Here is a 21,560-nt window from a genome sequence, read left to right as displayed (position 1 = left end):
TTTTTGGGTAGCCTTCAGGATTTACTATGTATGATATCATGTCACCTGCAAATAGTGACAGTTTAACCTCTTTACCAATATGGATGCATCTTATTTCTTTTCTTTCTTTTCTCTTCTTTTCTTTTTTCTTTTTTTTGGGGGGGGGGGGCGGGGTTGCTATGGCTAGGACTTCCAGTATTCTGTTAAGTAAAAGTGGCAAGAGTGGACATCTTTGTCTTGTTCCTGATCTTAGAGGAAGAGTTCTCAGGTTTTCACCATTGAGTATGATGTTAGCTGTGGGTTTTTCATATATGGCCTTTATTATGTTGAGGTATTGCTTTGGTGGAATTTTCTTTCTTATTTCTAATTCTCTAAGAAAGGACATTTTCATCTTTTTTTACAGGTTTTACTTCTACAAAGACATATTTACTTTAAAAAAAAGAGAGAGAGAATGAACTTAGGACTTTTTTCCTTGGATAAAACTTAATTTTCTTTATCTTCTCTACCCTTTACAAACAGCTTAGAATCAGAACCACCTGTTTAATCCAAAATGCATCATTTTTACCGTGTTGTAGTTTTCTTTTTTGTGTTTTAACAAGTATAGATGTTACAACTGGATATTATTCCCCTCCCTTACTAGTTATCTTATTTCTGAAGAGTTAGCTTGAACATTATATTGAAGTAAGGGTAAGAACATGAAAATATTTCTAGTTACTGCTACCTTTTTTAAAAAAGATTTCAAATATCTATTGGTCCATAAAATGTATGGGTTAGAACTTCACACTAATGAGAAACGAGGTCTTTTCTGTTTTTCTTACATTTTGTCATAGTATTAGAAAAACGAAAGCAGCAAAATATCTGAAAAATAGGGCAAGAATGATGTGTTTGGTAGTTAATGTCCTAAGTTAGTACCTCTCAAATTTTTCCAACCGTATACCCTGATGACAGACAACTGAACTCAGATTCCAGGAGACGTGGAGTATTTACTGCAAATACTAACTTTCTTTTGAGGTCATATATTTAATCTTAAAAACCCACTCATATTTTACAGTTTACCCACGTCTGTTCTTTGTTAATTTATGTTTAAAACAAATAATAAATTATCACAAAGTTAAAAATTTGACTCTCATAGGATTTATCTCAAGGATTCACATACCCTCTGCAGCCTTCTGTTTCTGCAAAGCATAGGTACTCCACCTGTGGAAGCATGGCTCTAATCTCCCCTTTATTACAGGTATAATCCAGTTACCAAGAATGTGACTGTAAAGAGTGAAGGTGCTATTCAGGTCAACTTCACACTTGTTCGATCGTCAGCAGATTCAAACAATGAATCAAAGAAGGGAAAGGGGGACAGCACCAACACCGATGATGCCAGTGATCCAACCACTAAAGAGTTTGAAACTTTAATTAAAGACCTTTCAGCCGAGAATGGTTTGGAAAGCCTCATGTTACGGTCCTCCTCAAATCTGGCTCTTTACCGATACCACTCGTACAAAGACTTATCAGAGTTTCTGAGAGGACTTGTGATGAACTACCCACACATCACAAATCTCACCAAGTAAGTGTCACCCTCTTACTGCTTTTTTCATTCATTCGTTCGTTCTTTTTTCTTTTCTTTTTCTTTGTTTCTTTCCTTTTCTTTTTTTAAAGAAGTTACATTCAACATAAGCCATGTTGAATGGTTCTTGTAATTTATTTGGAACTGCATATCGGGAGAATTGGATTTACTTCTTTTGAAACAGTTCTTTCTAACAATGAATCTGAAAACTTTTATGAGGAACATTGGAGGAGAATTACTTGTTAGATTAGCAATGGATGGTCTGTGCCTCCTGGAAAACATAAAATTACTCTTCCTAGTGATAACTTTGAATTAAAAACGCGTTTTCCACTTTCTCAGCTGCAGATTCACGTCCTGTTTCTTAGTTTGTTTTATTTTTCTGGGGGCAAGGGACAAATTTGGAACTGTGAGTTCACCTGTCAGAGATCATTCTTTCTTTTCAAATAGAAAATGAAGCCTGGTTGCTGCCATTCCCCGGACTCTAGTCTCTATTCACAGTTGCTTTTCCCTGAAGCCTTAGGGACATCTGTGATCAAGGGTCCTGGGAAAATATCCAGTACTGGCTTAAGTAAAACCGATGCTGAGCCAGCCTTTATCTTCATTTTCTGGGGCTTCTCTGCCTCACTTTCACTGTTTCATTACAAACCTTCTTTAAATCTTGTTACAGTCACTTAAGGAGGGCACTTTTCGGGACGAGCACTGGGTGTCATATGTAAGAGATGAATCACTGGGTTCTACTCCAGATGCCAAGACTACACTGTATGTTAACTAACTTGAGAATAAAAAAACAAAAAAAAAATTAAGAAAAAAAAGAAAATAGAATAAAAATAAGATGAGAAAAAAATTGTTACAGTTACTTGAAAATTATTTTCTTCATTTGTTGATTCCTGTTGTCTGCTTATTGAGGGTTTTACTCTACAAGTTGCCCCGAGATGATGGCCCTCTACTACACGCCTTATGAACATTATCTAGCCTTCTGTATTTTTACTTTGTTTTTGCCAGTACTTTGGCAATACCACTTTCTTCTCTTCCTCAACTGGTTCTTGAATATTTCTGTCCAGTTCAGGTTTTAATATTGTCCATCTTAGTGCTGTATAGAGCTTATAGACCTTCTTATTTTAAAAGATAAAATTGGACATTATTTTTGCTATCCATTACTTCATCTATTTAAGCTTTTTCAACCTTACAAATCAAGATGCACTTTTTAGTTAAATATTTTCCCCCAAATATGCAACACCTGCCGGTGATGGGACACAAGACAGTTTTAGGTGGTCCACCAACAGGTACTAAGTATCACTGATTAGAAACATGGGAAACCAATAATTTCTATTCTATTAATCCTTCTCAACTTAATGCTAATTTTTTTTTCTATGTAACTCTTGTAAATCTCCCTTTGTGTGAAAGAAACCAGGCCTTAAGCTCAGAGCTCGTGGACAAGAGCAGAGCGCTTTAGGATGTTTGCTGCGATACTGGTATTGCATTTACAGTAAAGTATAAAGTATCTTATCTGTATAAATTAATTTACATTTAAAAAGTAAGGTTCTGTACATTTATGTATATTTAAATTTTTCCACAATTAAAATTTCAAGCGAGTTAATTTAAAAGCCACACATTAAGTAAATAGTATAGATTATAGAAGAAAGGGCAAATATTGTGAAGATGGTATGAAAATGACTGAATATGGAGGAATGCTGCACCAAACCATACTCTTCCCTAAATCCGATAATATCTCACTTGTATTTGATTTTCTTTGGTCAAGGAAAAGCGATTTTCTTCAGATTTTCTGACACAATGATGCATTCTTTCTGTTTTGAAAGGCTTTTCATGTTTGTGTTCATGTCTGAAACATATTTTTAAAAAAATCTGTATGTTGGCTTTAACATAATGCTTGATGACTTGCTGACTTGATGTTTTTGATTTTTGAAAGTTTGGGACAGAGTTCCGAATATCGTCACATCTGGTCCCTTGAGATCTCCAATAAGCCCAACATATCTGAACCCGAAGAACCAAAGATCCGTTTTGTTGCTGGTATCCATGGAAATGCTCCAGTCGGAACTGAACTGCTTTTGGCCCTGGCAGAATTTCTCTGCCTAAACTACAAAAAGAACCCAGCTGTTACTCAAGTAAGAGAATAGCCTGTTTTGACATGCATTAGAAGGAAAAAACTCAATCATACCTTGATATCAAGGCACCATTAAAAATTTTTCAAATTTCCTGTTAAATTTGACACAGAGGCACTTTTAGTGCATTACTATAAACTTTACCCTTTGAAAATGGACCACCTTTGTATATACTCACCGTTAACAGTGTCTTTCTGCTGTATTTCTTTGTATATAATTAGAGGCATAGAGAAAAAAAATACTAAAGATTTGCATTCAATCTTTTACTCCTTTATTTACTAGTCGAATTACCCTTCCAATCTTTACTTACCATTCTGTACGTTCTAACTTGAGGGACTTCCATTGCTAGTGACTTATAATTGGGACACTATATTGAAAATGAGGTGGGGCATTTGGGTGGCTCAGACGGTTAAGTGTCTGACTTCAGCTCAGGTCATGATCTCGTGGTTCGTGACTTCGAGCCCCACATCGGGCTCTGTGCTGACAGCTCAGAGAAATGGAGCCTGCTTCGGATTCTGTGTCTCCCTCTCTCTCTCTGCCCCTCCCCTATGTGTCAGGTACTTACACCAAATACTTCGCATACATCATAATTTAATTCTCAATTTGTTATCTCCATTGTACAGATATGAAAATCGAGGCAGAGATATTTGATAACTTACAGGAGGTCACACAGCGAGTATGTGGTAACACTGGGGTTTAAACCCAAGCGTGTCTCACTCTCAAGTCTGTGCTGTTTTGTTACATGATACTGCCTCCCCTAAAAGAAATTTGGGGAGAACTGAGATCATGATTAGGACCAGAAAGTACCTACGGGATTGAGATGAACTTAAATCAGACTTGACCAGAAATTATTTTACCATTTTCAGCAAAGCAAATTGTATTAATTTCTTAATGTGAGTTGTAAAGAGTACTCCAAGGACATGTTTTGTTCTGTTCTTAAAAAATGGGAGAGTATCTAGAATAGTGTTTCTCAAGCCTGGCTACACATTAGAAACATCTGGGAAGTTTTTAAAAATACCGGTGCCTGGGCCCCATCCCTAAAAATATTAGTATTCCTTTAAAAGCTCTTTAGGTTATTCCAATGTTTGGCCAGATGGCTGCCTACTGATATTATGGTTGTAAGAGACTGTATGACCTAGGTAAAATACCTACCAGCAATTTCAAAACTTCTAGCTTGTGAGAATTTGCCTCACTGGCCCAATTAGACTAGAACTAGTAATCATACTTTATTATTTTTTTAATGTTTATTTATTCTTGAGAGAGAGAGAGAGACAGAGTGTGAGCAGGGAAGGGGCAGAGAGAGAGGGAAACACAGAATCCAAAGCAGGCTCCAGGTTCTGAGCTATCAGCACAGAGCCCCACGTGGGGCTCGGACTTGTGAACCACAAGATTATGACCTGATCATGATGCTTAACCGACTGAGCCACCCAGGCACCCCAATAATTGTACTTTAAATATTTTTTTAAATTTATTTTGAGAGAGAGCGTGCCAGCAGGGGAGCAGCTGAGAGAGAGAGGGGGTGGGGGAAGAGGGTATCCCAAGCAGGCTCCACGCTGCCAACCCAGAGCCCAATGCAGGACTTGATCTCATGAACCTCAAGATCATGATCTGATCTGAAATCAAGAGTCAGATACTTAACCAACTGAGCCACCCAGGTGCCCCTCATAATGTTACTTTAGATGCCATTTGTTTTGAGATAAGGGCCAGAATTATCTGGCAAGTTCAAGAAAATATACACATACCCTGAGACCTGTAGCAAAGCTCAAGCATGTACACTTTAGAAAAAACTCTCTCCCAGTGGAGAAAGTTAAGAACTAATGAATTTAGGGTCTCCAATATTTTCAATCTTTAGACTGTTTTAGCAGAATAAATAAACCAGGGATTATTTATTCTGAATTACTATCAGAAATATATAAGATAAGATGAAGTATATCAGAAATTAGTTCATGCCACATATGTAGGTATTGATGCATATGGATCATTTGGAGGAGAAATTATTATGGGTAAGGCAAATATTTTACTTCATTTTTTTTGTCATGCTGATTTCAACTCTTCTGTCTCATTGTTTCCAGACATACATTGATATTTGTTACAATATGCACTCCAGTTTTTAACCTGGAAAATACAGTCTTAAGCATTATTATTGGTTTTAGCCAGTGTTTGGCAAACATTTTCTATAAAGGGACATGTAGTATGTATTTCAGGCTTGGTGAGACAGCTGTTCTGTGTTGCAACTATTCAACTCTGAATTACAGCACAAAAACAGTCATATGAATGGGCATGGCTGTGTGCCAATAAAACTTTATTTACAATAGCAAGCAGCGGGCTGGATTTAGCCTGCAGGCAGTGGTTTCTGACCCCTTTGTAAGTCATTAGGAAGTCTGGAAATAGTTGTGCAGTAGTTTTTCATTTCTTTTTAAATATATTTGAAGCAAGAAAGAATTTTATTTTTATTTATATTAGTCCTGCCTTTTAAGTCTATGTAAAACAGTAAAGCCTTGGGGCACCTCGGTGGTTCAGTCGGTTGAGCATCTGACTCTTGATTTCAGCTCAAGTTATGATCCCAGGGTCTTGGGATCGAGCCCCACGTTGGGCTCTGCACTGAGCCCGGAGCCTGCTTGAGATTCATTCTCTCTCTCTCTCTCTCTCTTTCTGTCTCTCTCTCTGCTGCCTCTCTCTCTGTCTGCCCCTTTCCCCTGCTTGCACTCTCTCTCTAAAATAAAAATAATAATAATAAAAAATAAAATAAAACAATAAAGACTCTGAGGCATGGGAAGTTATGATTCCACATATTGCTAATAAACTTCACTGGTTTCTGTTTCTCTTTTAGCTGGTTGACAGGACTAGAATTGTGATTGTCCCATCTCTAAATCCGGATGGGCGAGAGAGGGCACAAGAGAAAGACTGTACTTCAAAAAGAGGACAGACAAATGCTCATGGCAAAGACTTGGATACAGACTTCACAAGTAAGACTAATTTGGGAGCCATTAAACTGCTTTGCACATAGTTTGATTTCTCTTAGCCAGGAAACTGGTAGATTGTGTAGATGAATAATGGGGAACTTCCTTCCAGGTTGTACAGGTAAGGTATAAATGACAAACTAGAAACTTGTCAAATTTTTCTCCTTTATTATTTGCAAATTAATTCAAGTGTTTTCTTATGAATTCAATCAATAATATTGGAAGGGTTCCATTACTAGTCATACAGATATATATTTTTTCTCTCTCTATCCCCCCATGTATGTGCGTACACACATACACACAATTAATGTGTATGTTGATGTAAAGGAGCCTCTTTCTTATTTACTTAAACAGAATCATAATTATACATATGTTCTTCAACTTTTTTCATTGAGTATATCACTGGTATCTTTCCACTTCAGTACTTACAGATCTCTAACATTCTTATTAATGACATCTTAGTACACTGTTACTGTATGCCAATACTCTAGTTTGATGAATAATTTTCTTACTAATGGACATTTGCTTTCTTTCTAATTTTTTGCTCTTGCAAACAGTGCTACAGAAAACATCCTGATTTCTGAAAATCTTATTTTCTTTCAAAGATAGGTTATATGTTCTCAAAATTATTTTTTTTAAGTTTAAGTTATTTATTTTGAGAGAGAGAGAGAGCACAATCAGTGAAGGACAGAGAGAAGGAGAGACAGAATCCCAAGTAGGCTCCGAACCATCAGCGCAGAGCCCCATGTGGGGCTCGAATTCATGAACTGTGAGATCATGACCTGAGCCGAGATCAAGAGTCAGATGCTTAACCAACTGAGCCACCCAGGAGCCCCTCAATATTATTTTTTTTTAAGAGGACACATTCGGGGCGCCTGGGTGGTTTAGTTGGTTCTTGATCTCAGCTCAGTTCATGATCTCACAGTTTGTGAGATCAAGCCCCATGTCAGGCTCCACACTGATAGTGCAAAGCCTGCTTGGAATTCTCTCTCCCCCCTCTCTCTGCACCTCTCTCTCTCTCTCTCTCTCTCTCTCTCAAAAATAAATAAATAAACTTAAAAAAAATAGAGGATATGTTCATCCCTTTTTGTTTCCAGTAAGAATTTTCTTAAGCTTGCTTAGAGTCATTAACCTTTACACACTATCCTGAATTATATAAAACTCAAAGTAATCTACCTTCTAGAGTATATCTTTCACACTATTGAGATAGTATTGAGTCATACAGTGTTTATATACAGATTTCTAAAGTTAGCCTCTGATTGTGCTCATTAGAGAATATTTTCTTAGCTATTCATACTAAAATTTTGAAATGGTACTTCATATTTGACTTTTGCATTTTTTTTAGATAATGCCTCCCAGCCTGAGACTAAAGCAATCATTGAAAATTTGATTCAAAAACAGGACTTCAGTCTTTCTGTTGCATTAGATGGTGGTTCAGTGCTGGTCACATACCCGTATGACAAACCAGTACAAACAGGTACGTAGAATATCAATTTATGTATATATTTTCTAAGCTTAGATAGGAAATTCCAATTAGGTAATGTTCCTTCTAAATTTTTTTTAAAAATTGTGAGCATTTGAGCACACTCCATGAGCAACAACCAACTTGGGAAGATTGTGCTTATATCAACAGCTCAGTTACTTGGAGGAGAGAGGTCAGATCTAATGATGGGCCAGCTTTATCCAGTGCAGCCATCTTGTCACATTTGTTCAATCTAGTTCACAAACATTTATTGAATAATTATTATGTCTATGGACATTGGGAATACAAAAGTGAATAAAACACAATGCCTGCCTCAAGAAACTCATACTGTGTTTAAGCAAATATTAGCAATACATGGGAATGCATGCTGGTGCAGCCACTCTGGAAAACAGTATGGAGGTTCCTCAAAAAAATAAAAATAGAACTACCCTATGACCCAGCAATTGCACTAGTAGGCATTTATCCACGGGATACAGGTGTGCTGTTTCGAAGGGACACGTGCACCCCCATGTTTATAGCAGCACTATCAACAATAGCCAAAGTATGGAAAGAGCCCAAATGTCCATCGATGGATGAATGGATAAAGAAGATGTGGTGTGTATATATATATATATATATATACATATATATATATATATATATATACATACACATACATACATACATACATACATACATACATACATACAATGGAGTATTACTCGGCAATCAAAAAGAATGAAATCTTACCATTTGCAACTATGTGGATGGAACTGGAGGGTATTATGCTAAGTGAAATTAGTCAGAGAAAGACAAAAATCATATGACTTCACTCATATGAGGACTTTAAGAGACAAAACAGATGAACATAAGGGAAGGGACACAAAAATAATATAAAAATGGGGAGGGGGACAAAGCATAAGAGACTCATAAATGTGGAGAACAAACAGAGGGTTACTGGAGGGAGTGTGGGAGGGGGGATGGGCTAAATGGGTAAGGGGCACTAAGGAATCTACTCCTGAAATCGTTGTTGCACTATATGCTAACTAATTTGGATGTAAATCTAAAAAAATAAAAAATAAAACAAATTAATAAAAAAAAATTAGCAATACAGAATCGCCCTTCCCTGCTTTAAACCTTGACTGACTTGCTTGCATTTAAAACAAAAAATTTTTTTTAATGTTTATTTATTCTTGAGAGAGAGAGACAGAGCGTGGGTGGGGGAGGGGCAGAGAGAGAGAGAGTGAGAGAGAGAGAGAGAGAGGGAGAAACAGAGACAGAATCCAAAGCAGGCTCCAGGCTCTGAGCTGTCAGCACAGAACCTGACACAGGGCTCAGACTTACAAACCATGAGATCATGACCTGAGCTGAAGTCAGATGCTTAACCTACTGAGCCATGCAGGCACCCCGTGACTTGGTTGCACTTAGATGAGTTTAACAATTGCTTCTTGAATCTCTCTGGGGCCATCGTATATGGAGGTAGTTTGTGTTGTTTAAATGCAGCCTATAAGGAATATTGTTATTAGGCCTTCATTGCCCTAAATGTAAGAAAACATACCAAGCAAGTTTGTATTTTAGTGTGGTGTCCTGTTGTGTAAACTAACCATTAGTACCTTCTAATACAAGGAAGATGTGTATCTTCTTAGTCTGATTGTCCTGGGCTCAACAGAACTATGTGATTAATTATAATAATTCCTCAATGCACTTCAGTGGGGTTTAAGATTAACTAGAAGGAGAGAAAGATGACTTTTATATCCATGAAGTTGAACTTGGAGTAAGATTTTTTGGATTTCTCCAACTTCTGAATTTTTCTTTTTATAGTGGAAAACAAAGAAACTCTGAAGCATTTGGCATCTCTTTATGCAAATAATCATCCATCCATGCACATGGGTCAGCCCAGTTGCCCAAATAAATCAGGTAAGTATTTTCCATACCCTTTGTTCTTGTTGGTGCTTTCAGGGACCGAGGGTGTCTTACCCTAAGGTCTTGTTGAGCCTCTGTCTCTCAATGCTTTTGTAGATGAGAATATCCCAGGAGGCGTAATGCGTGGAGCAGAATGGCACAGTCACCTGGGCAGCATGAAGGTATGCTCTATAGAATACAGTGAAAGTAGCATATAATTGTTGGCCATTGAGTGACAGAATAGGTGACTTTTCTGATATAAGCAAAGTGAATGGCAGCTGCTTCATGGCTTTCTTGATAAGACAGCCCTCAACTTAACCTCTGGCAGCATTTTTTTCCACCATTTGAATCATTTTTAATTGTACAGTTCAGTGACATTGATTACATTTAAGATAATTAAACTAATCACCATTCTAAACCATCTGTTTCCAAAGCTTTTTTATCACCCCAGAAAGAAACTCTGCATCTGCTAAGCAATAACTTCTGATTCCGCTGGTAACCCCCCAACTCCTGGTAGCCTCTCTACTTTCTGTCTCTATGTTTTGCCTATTCTAGATATTTCTTGTAAGTGCAGTCATACAATATTTGTCCCTTGTGCCTGTCTTCTTTCACTTAGCGTAATGGTTTCAGGGTTCAACCATTTTCTTAGCCTGTATCAGTCCTCTATTGCTTTTTATGGCTGAATAATGTTCTATTGTGTGTACATACCACATTTTGTTCATCAGTTTATCAGTTTAACACTTGAGTTGTTTCCACCTTTTGGCTATAGAATAAAGAACAAGTTGTACAGCATACAACTGTAAGTTTGAGCCCTCATTTTCAATTCTTTGGGGTATATATCTAGATGTGGAATTGCTACCCATGTTCTAATTCTATGTTTAACTTTTTAAGGGACCAATGAACTATTTGGTACATTCCCACCAACAATGTATAGGAGTTCCAATTTCTCTACATTCTTGTCAAAACTTATTATTTTTCTTTTTTTTTTTTAAATTATAGCCATCCTAGCAGGTATGAAGTGGAACTTCATTGTAGTTTTGATTTGCATTTCCTCAAACACTAATGATGTTGAGCATCTTTTCATGTGCTTATTGACCATTTGTACATCTTCTTTGGAGAAATGTCTGTTTCTCTATTGCCTATTTTATTTTGGTTTGTTTTTATTTATTATTTAAAAATTTTTAACATCTATTTACCTTTGAGAGACAGAGACAGAGCATGAGTGGGGGAGGGGCAGAGAGAGAGGCTCCAAAGCAGGCTCTAGGCTCTGAGCTGTCTGCACAGAGCCCACGTTGGGGCTCGAACCCACAAACTGCAAGATCATGACCAGAGCCGAAGTCGAATGCTTAACCAACTGAGCCACCCAGGCACCCCTTATTTTGTTATTTTTAAAATTCCATTGCCTATTTTAAAATTAGGTTGTCTTTTTGTTGTTAGGTTATAAGAATTCTTTATATATTTTGGATGCTAAACCCTTATCATATGTTTGATTTTAAGTAGTTTCTTCTATTATGTTGGTTGTCATTTCATTTTCTTGATAATGCCTTTTGATGCACAAAATTTTTTAATTTTGATGAAGTCAAACTTATCTGTCTTTTTGTTGTTCATGCTCGTCATATCTAAGAATTCATAGCCAAATCCAAGGTCATGATTTACCTCCATGTTTTCTTCTATGAATTTTATGGATTTAGCTCTTGTATTTAGGTCATTGATATATATATGTATATATATATATATATATATATATATATATATATATATACACACATGTAGAATGTGTATATATATATATACACATATATATACATATATATATGTGTATATATATATATACATCGCCATCGCTGATGTATATATATGTATATTTTTTTTTTACATTTTTTAATGTTTATTTTTCAGAGAGAGAGAGAACAGAGCGTGAGTTGGGGAGGGGCAGAGAGAGAGGAAAACACAGAATCCAAAGCAGGCTCCAGCTTAACTGACTGAGCCCCCCAGGTGCCCCAGGTCATTGATACATCTTAAGTTGATTTTTGTATATGATAGGAAGTAGGATTTTTTTGCATGTGGAAATCTAATTGTCCAAGCACCATTTGTTTTAAAGATTGTTCTTTCCCTTTGAATGGTCTTGGCACCCTTGTCAAAAATCAGTTGACCATAGATGTATGTGTTTATTTCTGGACTCTGAATTCTGTTTCACTGGTCTTTATGTCTATTCCCCCAGTATCACTGTTTTGAGCGCTGTAGCTTTGTAGTAAGTTTTGAAATTAAGAAGTGTGAGTACTCCAACTTTTTCCTTTTTCAAGATTGTTTTTGGCTATTCAAGGTGCCTTGCAATTACATTTGAATTGAAGATTGGCTTTGCTTTTCGTTTCTTTCTTTCTTTCTTTCTTTCTTTCTTTCTTTCTTTCTTTCTTTCCTTCCTTCCTTCCTTCCTTCCTTCCTTCCTTCCTTCCTTCCTTCCTTCTTTCTTATCAAAAAATGCTGTTGGAATTTTGTTAAGGGTTGTGTTGAATCTGTAGATCACTTTGGGTTATATTAACATCTCAATAGTATTGACTTTCTATTCATGAATGCAGTTATGTCTTTCCATTTACTTAGGTCTTCTTTAATTTCTTTTTGATAGCATTTTAATTGGTTGTCCATCCACTTCAGATGAGTAAGGAGTTGTTAGATGGGTGATTAGTTCATTTCATTAACATGTGCAACTAGAAATTTGACTTCATTCTCATCTCTGCCTGCCTTCCCTCCTTTATTTACTAAGAACTTACTATGTATGAGGTACTTTGCTATACTAGTGATAAATGAAATATATTTCCTGTCCCATTGTACAAATAACTATTTTACATAATTAATTGATTTGATCTAGAAGAGAGCAACTCTCAATGTGCCATAAGAAATTAAAGACAGAAAAGATTACACCTAATCAGAGATGTAGTCTTCTCTTAGAGAAAATGGCATTTGGGATGCAGAGATGGTGCAGCAGAACATTCTAGAAAGAGAAAGCAATATGGGCAGAGGTCAATAAGCAGTCTAGTTTAGTTAGAACAAGAGCTGTAACAGAGAGCAGCAGAAGACAAGAACGGAAAGAGAGTTTGGGGCTTTGAACACTTTGTTTTAGTAAGGAATGGGAAGCCACTGAAGGTTTTGAGCAGGCATATAGTAACATGATTGGAACTGTGCTATGGAACAATTAATCTCTCTGTAGTGGGTTGAGATAGTTTGGAGGAAGGAGAGAGTGGCGTGGGGAGACTAGTGTAGAATTTCCTAGACAAACAAAAATGAGGGTCTGGGTTAGGGTGGTGACGATGGGAATGGAGCCACAGGATGAAGTCTCAGAGATATTGCAGAGGTGGAATTGACAGGATTTGGCAAATTATGGATGATGGCAAGAAACCGAAGTCAAAGACAAGAGATTTCATGTCTGCGTGAGGACATGAGTTCATACCATTAACTGAATAAGGAAAAAAAACAGGTTTGGGGGAAAAGGTGGTAAGTTAGGTTTGGGAACCTGTCCACAGCAGCAGTTCCTGTGCTGGATAATTGCTATTCTGTAAACAGTGGCTGCCGTCACCAGCAGTGGAAGGTACCAGAGGGTGAGTGCTTGTGCTTCTACCTCCAGAGCTCTGAGAACGGCTGACATTCCAGAGTTGAGAGGAAGGCTGGCCGTCTGCATGCACTTATTTGTAGGGTTGTATTCAGCAAACCCTAGTCAACCTCCTCTACCTGCCAGGCACTGTGGCAAACACTGGAGATACAAAAGTGAATTAGACCTAGTCCCTAGTCTCAAGGACTCTCTTAGCAACAGCCATGTTTGTGACTGATTATAATACTGAGCAGTTTATTTGCTAGAAAATGCTTTACAGATTCTTTGCTTACATCACCCAGGTTTTCTTTCTATTCATTTGTTGCATTACAAAGCCTCACTCCTACTTGTATGTGTTAATTTTTCTACATTCGTTTTTGAATTTTATATTCCAGGATTATAGTGTCACCTATGGCCACTGTCCGGAAATCACAGTGTACACGAGCTGCTGCTACTTTCCCAGTGCAGCACAACTCCCTTCCTTGTGGGCAGAAAATAAAAAATCTCTTCTTAGCATGTTGGTGGAGGTGAGCCTTTCCCTTTTTAACTAGAAGCAAGCTCCCAGGAATATGTTCAATGAAAATCTTCATCAAAACATGTTCTCAATTTTTTACTAAAAATTTTATTATTTATTTTAAAAATATGTATGGAAAGAGTTTTGTTGAATTTATATCACCTAGGTCAGTGCCGTGACTTCACATATCTGGAATCTGCTGTAATTTAGATAATTTAACCCTGTGTGATGTTGCACATATTTTTCATTTGAATCTCATGCATTAGTTACTTTGAGCGAGTATACTGTGCTGGAAAGTAAATCATTCAGGATATCAGAAGATTTGTGTTCCGACACTTTAGGCTTTGACTGTTATCAGAGTTCTTTTTTCACATATTTCATCTTTATGCTCTGAAGCAGTTTATGAGTAGCAAATGAGGTCAGAAGCAGTTGGGGAAGGACCAACAAGCCAGGTTTATGGGTTTTTTTTTGCTGTTGCTTTGTTCATTTGTTTATTGTTTTTTATCATGCCTCAGGCTGTTGCCTCTGGAAATATCTGGAAACACAAATTTATATGTTGAATATTTTTTCAGGTCCACAAGGGAGTTCATGGTTTTGTTAAAGATAAGACTGGAAAACCAATTTCTAAAGCAGTCATTGTACTCAATGAAGGAATAAAGGTACACACAAAAGAAGGGGGCTATTTCCATGTACTGTTAGCCCCAGGCGTCCATAATATCAACGCCATCGCTGATGGGTATCAGCAACAACATTCACAGGTGAGAAACTCAAACTAAGTAGTAGTATCATGTAAATTCTTATTCTTAATAGTACTTCTATTTTTCTTTGCAACTCTTGTAAGGAATAAAGAAACACAACGTATAACCAACGCTTGCTTATGATATCTTGTTATCTTTCTAGGCTTTGGCAACACAAGGGAAATTTTTATAGCATTTTGTATACTTGTGATGACAATGACTCATCTCCTTGGTTTGGTATAAAGGCCTTAGGAATATTCCAAGGATACAATATACCTTAAGGGAACTTTTTTTTGTAATTCTTGCACTTTATCCCTCTAGGTCTTTGTGCATCATGATGCAGCTAGTTCTGTGGTAATAGTCTTTGACACAGATAACCGGATATTTGGTTTGCCAAGGGAGCTTGTGGTAACTGTATCAGGTAAAGAAATTTAAATTTTTAGTAGTTGAAGTTAAAACCGGTTCTGACATTTCAACTTGAGAGTGGATTGCCTCCCAATCACCTGAAGCTAAACACTTTTCTTCTAATACCTCCTTATCTAAACATTTTTTTGGATTTTTCTGGAACACTGTTCTCCCATATGTTCTCATGGCTTGCTCTTTCACGTGTTCAGGTCTATACGCAAATGTCACCTCCAGAGAGACATCTTCCCTGATCACCCTAGCTAAGACAGCACCCCTGTCACTCTCTCTACCCCACTTTTTTTATTATAGGACTTATCACCATTTGACATTATATTATATATTTAGTCATTTACTTGTCTATATTCAATCTTTCCCACTAAAACATAAAAGCCTCAGAGAGAACAGGGAGTTTATCTACATCTCCTGCACCTAGAACCATGGCTGGCACATAGTGGGTCTTAATGAAGAGTTATTGACTGAATGAATGATTTGCTTTATATTAAGATCATAAGTCCCTTGGACTTTGACTTGTATTCTGTTTTTTCAAGATCATAGAAGGAAGAGGAGCACCTGAGTGGCTCAGTTGGTTGAGCATCCGACTCTTGATTTCAGCTCAGATCATGATCCCGGGGTCATGGGATCGAGCCCTGCATCAGGGTCTGTGCTGAGTATGGAGCCTGCTTAAAATTCTCTCTGTCTCTCCCTTTGCCCCTCTCCCCAACTTGTGCTCTCTCTCTAAAATACAATACAGTACATCGTGGATCCTGTTTTCTCCAGGACTAATATGTGCCATAGCTTGAATTACTGAAAGGTTAAAAAGTTAAAAAAAAAAAAAAGTATAGTACAATAATAAATACTCTGTATTGTATCCTTTTGATACAGAGAACCTTGGCTCATTTCTAAGTGCAATTTGGACTTGACACAAAATAACCAAGTTTTATTACAGGGTGTGTGGCAGAGAGAGTCTTAGTTAATAGAGAATGGTATATTGGAAATATGGTCAAATCATAGATACTAGTGTGGAATATTTAAAGTAAACAGTTATTAGCTTGAACCAGATAAAGTGTGAATAACTTAGTGGTTAGACGGACATGGGAGCTCTGAGTCAGCAATGGTTTAAATCTAGCTTTGCCACCCATTTACTGTCATGAACTTAATTTTTTTTATGATTTTGTTATTATTTCTGTTACTAAGACTCTTATTTTGATAACTTATGTACAAATATTTTAAATAAATGGGGGTTTGGGATGAGATAAAATTTGTTGGAAAGGAGCAGAAGTCACTGATTGATATAGAGCCAGTTGTAGAGCAATAGTTTGGCTTCGTTGTGGTTAATATATATATATACACATATATATATATATATATTATATATACACACACACACACACACACACACACACACACACCCCTACACACACATGCACATGGAAAGCTGTGGAAAAATATTCATGAGCGTTATTAAAAATCATCTCTGGTTAATGGAGATGTGATGTGGAGTTTTGGCTTGGGGTTTTGGTATTTTTACTTACCTGTATTTTTTCTCTTTTTTCTTTTTTTAAAAATTTTTGTAATGTTTTTACTTTTTGAGAGACAGAGAGAGACAGAGCGTGAGTGGGGGAGGGGCAGAGAGAGAGAGGGAGTCACAGAATCCAAAGGAGACTCCAGGCTCTGTGCTGACAGCTCAGAGCCTGATGCAGGGCTCAAACCCACAAACTGTGAGATCATGACCTGAGCCAAAGTCAGACGCTTAACTGACTGAGCCACCCAGGCGCCCCGTTTATCTGTATTTTTCTACACGTACTGCCTGTGTAATAATAAATGGTTGTTTTTGAGTGCATGAAATAAAAATAAAAGAAGTAAAGGGCATATTATGAAAAGCATCACTGTAAGCAGCTTATTCATATCCTTAAAGTGGAACACCACTCAAGTGGCAATTTTGTTTGATAGGTGCCACCATGTCAGCGTTGATCCTAACAGCTTGCATTATTTGGTGCATCTGCTCAATCAAGTCTAACAGACATAAGGATGGCTTTCATCGGCTCAGGCAGCATCACGATGAGTATGAAGATGAAATTCGCATGATGTCAACAGGCTCCAAGAAGTCCCTCTTAAGCCACGAGTTCCAGGATGAAACAGACACTGAAGAGGAAACCTTATATTCTAGCAAACATTGAAACAGACCTCGCACATCTCCCAGCATAAGTACCCAGCAAAATTACAGTTCCTTTTGGGAGACACTGCATTCAGAAGAGAGACTCTCTTGCTTCTTCAAAGAGCTTTGGGAAGTTAACTTGCTAAATTTGTATTCTCTGTGAATTTGGCTGGCGGTTTTGAACTTCCCCTCCTTTAAGTACTGTTACCTTAAAAAAAAAAAAATCTGCTTTCTATTTATGCAGCAGAGATGGGACAGCCACTTTGTTTTTCTTTTTAATTTAAGATGAGCTGTTTGGAGCTTACGTTATAACTGCATAAAGCCACTTGGATCTTATATTTTGCACATCAGGTGTTTACTAGTGGCTTTAGCTTTTTTATTTTAAATGGCCAAAAGAATCCAGAAACATTTAGGCAGGGACAGCAGTCAGAATCTGACATAAAGCTTTAAAAACTCAAGGTTTCTCAACCTACTGAGAAGTACTTTTCTCTAGTTACTAAGCAGCTGGAGTTTCTCTTATTATTCAGGTTTAATGGAGGCTGAATTGATTTTTAAATATATAACATTAGGAAATGAATACATGGGCTTCCGCATTTGGCTTTCTACTTGTTCCAAGGTTAGATCAGAACTGGTGGGCAGTGCTCTAAGCAGGACTTCACTACCTCTCTTCTAAGGTTTGGCAAAGTTCTAATACCCCCATTTTACGGGAGAACTTGTTGACTTTGTTGTAAAAGATCTAAATGTCCATTTGAATAGAACTGAGAGGGAGATCTACCAGAAGCTAAAACTCGTGCGGCATATCTTTTAACTTGGTAAAATCCCACAGGTGCTGCTGCTTTTTATCTGTGAAGCACTAGATTATTCTAGGAATGCCTAATTCTTTAATATTTCCTAAATTTGAAACTTTTTCTGTGTTGTACACTTATGGCTTTCAGATGACCCGGCAATGTACAAGATCTGAATTCTACTGAAAATATCTGGAAGTGTGGAAGAGACCTACTTGCACATCCTTAACCTACATTTGAACACAAAATAACTACAGTTCATGCTCCAGTTCAAGCCTACGGATATCCTACTGTTACTGAAATAGCTTGGCCAGTCTTATTCATATAGGTCTCTGCAAGTGATTGGGTTCTTTGTCCTAATGTTTCATTTGGCAGTCTCTTTTTGATCAACCAATTTTGTTAAAAGTTCAATTGAAAGCATTTAAATATGGCTCCCTCCATTAAAAGAAAATGTAAACTGTGGATTGCCGTGTGCTATAACACTGTGGTGAGAAAGTATCATCTTCACTGCCACTCAGGTTATTGCAAAGACCTGAAAGATTTGCATTTTATTGTGTCTGTCATATCATGCTATTCAATGGAATTGATGCTTTTTTTAAGTATGAGTCTTACCAATGATCTAATGGTTTAATACCTTTGAATGTTTTTAGTGGCCAACTTGCTGCTGAGTTTGTACTAAATCAGGGGATCAAAAAACTTGCTCTCATCTTTTCAAATTGTATTCTATATCCATTAATGTATCAGTCATCCCAAAGCCTTCCTCTGGAGTGGTTTACCACCCATGTAGGTCATTCCACGTTTTGTGAGGAATGCACCCGAAGTGGCTTTATAAAAAGAGATTTGGCTAAGCAGGAATAATGAGGTCATGATATTTGTTAGTATCTGCGATAAATTTGGGTGGTTCAAGGTTAAGCCATTCTGGTATTAATCCTATCATTAACAACTCTAAATTTTGAGCCCTTGCCACCCCATTCTCACCTGACCGCATACACAGAACAGCTAATGCTTCATGAAATGTATGTGATTTAACTTCTTCTAATAATACTTTACATTTTCTTTAAGGGGATGATGTGGTGGCATTGCTCTTTTGAGCTTTACTTTTAAGAGCGCAAAGTCAGAAAACCAACAAGGGCCTATGAGTGGCTGGCCCTGGTTGGGACATTGCAGGTGGAAATGAAACGAAGTTGATATGACAGCCTTTACTTTTTTAGCATTGGTCTTCAGTAGAGGGTGCCTTTTAAATTCATTTCTCTGTTGAGTTAAACATATCTTTAACTGTACATCACAGTGGCTGGAGTCCATGCCTTTTAAGCATGCATAAAAATTTTTTAGAAATGAACATACAAATAGTTCTTTTAGTAATTTTTCCTGAAAGTAAAACCAAATTCTGCTATAAATCTTGAATCTTTAATGAATTTCTAAATAATGCATTGCTCTGGAAAATAAGACCTTCTCAGCCTGTGTTACCTATGAACATGAATGTATAGGATCATGACTACTAAGATTGTGTTCTCAGCCCTGCTTTGTTTTTTATTTGTGGATCTAATCTTAGACCACATTAACTGCTTAAGGCATTGAAGCCATAGGGGATAGGGAATGCATTTCTTCAGTGTTTCTCCTAGAGACTTTCCATTTCCCTGGGGTCATGGAGGCAAGTAAGTATCACAGTATTAAGGAATTTGCCCAAATCTGAGTTGTGCCTTTCTTTCCTCACAAGGCATGTTTTTTGTCCTGGTGATCAGTTTGTAAGCCTTCTTCCCTCCCAGCTCCTTAATAAAGGCAAAGTGATTGAGTAGGTAATGTTCAAAGTGTCTGCCTGTGTAAATGTACTTGTTAATGTACAGTTAATGCAGTTCCATAAGATGAACTCAAGTTAATTTCAGAAGGAGAGACCTTTTGGTTTTGCTGTACTTCACTGAACACTTGCATAGTGTTTGGGATTCCATCCAGTTGAGGAATGCTTGCAATTTTCATTGGAGGGAATTTGCTTTGGGACTTTGTCATCCTCCAGAAAGGAAACATAATGTATATTCGGCCCAGTATGATTGGTTAATCTTTGGTAACTTTCACCTGGACGGCATTTGCTGAATTAATGAATTTTGAACTTAAAACTAATTATGAGTTGACAAATAAATAAAAGGTAGTCGTATGCCTCAGCTTATTGTGTTTCTGAGCTAATACCAGGTTACTCAGTAACCATGACTTGCTCCCCTATATCCATTTATTCTCAATAGTAAATAGTTTTCTCGTCTTGTTGCCAGAAATGCACTTGTGCTAGGTTTTGTCCCTGCTGTATTAAAAGCTTCTTGGCTATGAATGCTGTAATGGTGCCCTGCCTTATGGTTCTCTGATAGAATTGTTTTTAACAATAGCAACTTTATTGTTACTACAAAAAATTCGACCGTGGTTGATGTTCAGTGATTTTCTATCTAGAAACTTATTGGTAGCTCTTTGAGTTTCTGATTTGTTTTAACTAAAGCAGATTCTTTGGGGGTGGTTAGAGCCCTTGATTAATGTCAACTAAACTTGGATTTACAGTTCATGAAGAAATATCTCCCAACACCCATTTCTCCAATTTTTAGCATTGATTAATTAATATTCCATTTGATTTTCAGAATATTGTCCTAGTTGACTTTGATTAGACAGAACATATTATGAAATTGAAAATAGGCTACCATCTTAAGGCAATTGGATATAAATTATGCAAATATGTATGATTATGACTTTTATAAATGGTGTAACATGAGTGCACTAGCTACACTCTATGCTGGCCATGCTGCAGATTTTCTGGAGGTATGACATAATGGTATTTTTTTTATGCTCAGAGTAAAAATCAACTTTTCGCCTCTTTGTTTTTCCAGAGTGACATTCCCAGGCTCCAGAACAATTCTATAGCTATTCATATGAGGTGCCCAACACTCATTCATCTCAAGTGCTTCAGTCTTGGTTTATCTCATGCACTGTGCCTTCAAAATGAAATTTTTAAAAGGGACTTTAAATGAAGTTGAATAGTAGTTTTAAAAAAGTCAATCTGTGTAATTTATGTGAAATCTAATTGTAATGAGGTCGTTTCTGTTTTTTATATGTAAACAGATCTACTAATCCTGTATAAAGGTTATTTTATGATGTTTGTCTTTCTTCGTGTTTTGTCTCATAATCTTTTTTCAAAGGCAACAGACCAAAAAAAATTATTGTCCCAACTTGAAAGCTATGTATTTAGTTTTTCTACCTGTGCTAAGGGGAAAAAATAGTACCAGGCTAGGAATACAGAGTGTTACCTGTAGAATGTTTTTGTCTTCACAAATTGACTTGAAAGAAAGCTGTTTCCGAAATAATCCCATCTTATAGTAGCCACAGTTCTTTCTGTTTGTGGCTCAGCTAGATTGCTATATGTCCAATC

At 37.0% G+C, this 21,560-nt stretch overlaps 1 protein-coding gene across 1 annotated transcript in view; it reads left to right on the top strand.

Moving 5' to 3' along the window:
- CPD (carboxypeptidase D) overlaps positions 1 to 21,286 on the top strand; it is an 80,489-nt gene extending 59,203 nt beyond the window's left edge. The window contains exons 12-21 of the mRNA XM_027034606.2: positions 1,214 to 1,537; positions 3,465 to 3,660; positions 6,488 to 6,623; positions 7,963 to 8,094; positions 9,901 to 9,996; positions 10,099 to 10,163; positions 13,960 to 14,091; positions 14,651 to 14,836; positions 15,137 to 15,236; positions 17,171 to 21,286. Of these exons, the coding sequence (XP_026890407.1) occupies positions 1,214 to 1,537; positions 3,465 to 3,660; positions 6,488 to 6,623; positions 7,963 to 8,094; positions 9,901 to 9,996; positions 10,099 to 10,163; positions 13,960 to 14,091; positions 14,651 to 14,836; positions 15,137 to 15,236; positions 17,171 to 17,397 (1,594 nt within the window). The 3' untranslated portion in view covers positions 17,398 to 21,286. The remainder of the gene's footprint in view (positions 1 to 1,213; positions 1,538 to 3,464; positions 3,661 to 6,487; positions 6,624 to 7,962; positions 8,095 to 9,900; positions 9,997 to 10,098; positions 10,164 to 13,959; positions 14,092 to 14,650; positions 14,837 to 15,136; positions 15,237 to 17,170) is intronic.
- The last annotated feature ends 274 nt before the right edge of the window (positions 21,287 to 21,560 follow it).

Source organism: Acinonyx jubatus, chromosome E1 (assembly GCF_027475565.1).
Source record: "Acinonyx jubatus isolate Ajub_Pintada_27869175 chromosome E1, VMU_Ajub_asm_v1.0, whole genome shotgun sequence".
In the NCBI taxonomy this organism is placed as follows: domain Eukaryota; kingdom Metazoa; phylum Chordata; class Mammalia; order Carnivora; family Felidae; genus Acinonyx; species Acinonyx jubatus.
Note: the sequence above shows the minus strand (reverse complement) of the source record. Positions and strands in the feature narration are given on the sequence as shown.